The 2,596-nt window shown below is 36.7% G+C and overlaps 1 protein-coding gene across 1 annotated transcript; it reads right to left on the bottom strand.

Moving 5' to 3' along the window:
- LOC107632022 (vinorine synthase-like) lies at positions 50-1,594 on the bottom strand. Its single transcript, XM_021120000.1, has one exon. It carries the CDS (start codon positions 1,439-1,441, stop codon positions 116-118), a length of 1,326 nt encoding a protein of 441 aa, XP_020975659.1. The 5' UTR covers positions 1,442-1,594; the 3' UTR covers positions 50-115.

Genomic DNA, 2,596 nt, shown 5'->3' with positions numbered 1-2,596 from the left:
AATCATATTTTATATATTATTTTATATTTAATGAATTTTAATTCTTAATTTTGGTGTATAGCTAACATAGTATTAATTATTTTTAGATTCATATTTAGAGGGATAGTTTAGATGTTCAAAAGTCATTTTGTTGGAATTGAACAGGCGGATCAACGGAGGCGTATTGGAGCAGGTGGTGGTCACACTCGAACCTGGCCATGTGCTGCTCTTCCATGGTCACAATCACTTCCATCCCTTTCCCATCTCTCGCATCCATAAAAACCACCAAGTTCGGCACATTACTCACAGATGCTATCCACACCGGTTTCCCCCATCCAAAATCGGCTTCGTACATTGAAAACCTACACCAGCTTGACATTATCATCACCGGAATCTTCAAATCCTCCGCCTCCGGAACCTCTCCCGCGTCTCCTTTGACGAACTCAGCAATGAAGTCCAAGTCCCTATCCTTCCCTCCATACTTCTTCATCTGCGCCTCACTACCTTCCATCCCTTTCTTCATCTTGCTTACCAACTCTGGCAGCTGATCCGTCTGAGAGGAACTAAACACGAAGAACGAAACCATATTCCCTATGGTCTTGTTTGGAATGGGAGGATCGATTCTGTTTCGGAGATTGACGGCAACGGAGCTTAACAACTGGGTGTTAGGGCTTAACCCTAGCGCAGAAACCGCACACTTGCATAACAGTGCAGTCACCACTTGAATCCTTGTAGCGTGAACTGGTGCAGCCATGGCTTTCAGGGAATCGATCTTGGAACCTTGGAACACAAACCTCTTGCACACCGAGTTATGGATCTCAGGGTACGGTGGTTCCGGGTAAACCGGAAAGTCTCCTTGAGGGAAAAGAGAAACTCCGGCGTGGAGCAAGGGCGGAGAGGGCAGCAGTGAGTGATTCTGATTCTGATTCTGATTCAGATTCTTGGTGATGGAAGCCCAGTCGTTGACGAAGTTGAAGAGAGCGGAGATGTCGCTGAACTTGTGAGACATGCAGAGGGCTATTGCGATTCCGCCGCAGGAGAAGAAGTTGATTTGAATGGCGAGTATGGCGTCATCTCTTGGATTTTGCATAGCGCTCCATGGCAGATTCTGAGGGAAGAGAGAGAGAAGATTTGCGTGGGTTGGGTTGTTGAGAATGTGAGAGAGATTCCTTTTGATTGTTGCGATGAGCAGTGGGACTCCCTGGTCGTTGCAGTGAATGGCGACTTGATCTCTGAACCTGCCTGCAATTGGGTAGTACAGTGAGAGAGCTTCAGATAACGATTTCTTGAGCATGGCTACGGTAGATTCTAGAAGCTGGTGGTTGGAACGGTAAAAGTAGAGTAGAGGGACGTAATTGGGAGTTGTTTTAACGTCCATGAAGGAGAGGGGATAAGTTTTGAGATGAGGAGGCGTGGGTGAACTTGGTTTCACCGTTTCTTTGTATATTAACTCCATTTCCATGGTTGCTGGGCCACATACAGTTATCTCAAATTAGATTCATCTAATTATATATAGGAAGCGGCGTTAACGGTTAACATATTTCGTACATTTTATTTGTTTGCTTTCCACTGAGGATTCGTCGCACCTAGACCACATTAAAGAAGAAAGGATATTTGTTTTTGGTGACTAAAGAAGAAAGGATATACATTCAAAAGATTAGACTCAAATTAATTGCTAGATACTTTTCTATTTATATTTTATTATGAGCAGTGATTAAATTATTCTTTTAATGTAATTTAGAGAGTAAAGTCCAATTTGGATACGCAGTAGTTAATAACTTAATACGCTTTTACTATCTTATTCCTGTTATTCTTGTTAATAGCTCAAATGGTATAGACTCTCCATAATCAATTAAGAGTCCATAATCAATTAAGAGGTATCTTTGCTAAAAAAAAAATATTCACTCAATGCAAGAAAGGATAAGGATTTAGTTAATGGTGCTTTCTGGCATATTATAAATAGAGGAATCAATATCTGCAGAAATTTTCATCAATATTTTAAAAGGAAAACGAAATTTCAAATATGAGATACTATAATAAATTAGGTTCTCAAAATGTGATGGGCTAAAAATTAAAGGATGGAGAAAATGACAAATAGGATATTGATCTTTTTGATTTATGAACATTTAAGTTTTTGAGAATTTAAAAATACATTTAAATTTTTTATTTTTTTAAAATTTGGATTTATCGATCTATCAAATGTGACACCCGTTACATTAACTTGGTTGATACAGATACACATGTGAAAAAGTTTTTAAAATAGGACAAATTAGATCCAGTAATCGATTTGTTTAGATTTTAAAAAGGTCATGAATTTAAATGTATTTTTAAATTCTCAAAGATTTAAATGTCCGTAAATCAAAAAATTAGAAATTGATTTATTCTTTTTTCTAAAGGATAAATAGCATTTTTGAACGCAACACAATGTATTAAAAACTTAAAGGAAAGTTATACCGTTGATATCGTTTTTTAATTTAGAAAAGTTGTCACACCCTACTCTGCAAAATATTTTTTTTAAATGAATTATTATTATTATTATTATTTAATAAAAAAATCAATTCTTTTCTTTAAGATTAAAATATTAATAATTCAATATTATATGATAATATAAGAAAAT

Source organism: Arachis ipaensis, chromosome B03 (genome assembly GCF_000816755.2).
Source record: "Arachis ipaensis cultivar K30076 chromosome B03, Araip1.1, whole genome shotgun sequence".
Lineage (NCBI taxonomy): Eukaryota > Viridiplantae > Streptophyta > Magnoliopsida > Fabales > Fabaceae > Arachis > Arachis ipaensis.
The sequence above is the reverse complement of the archived record's forward strand: the minus strand, read 5'-3'. Positions and strand labels throughout refer to the sequence as shown.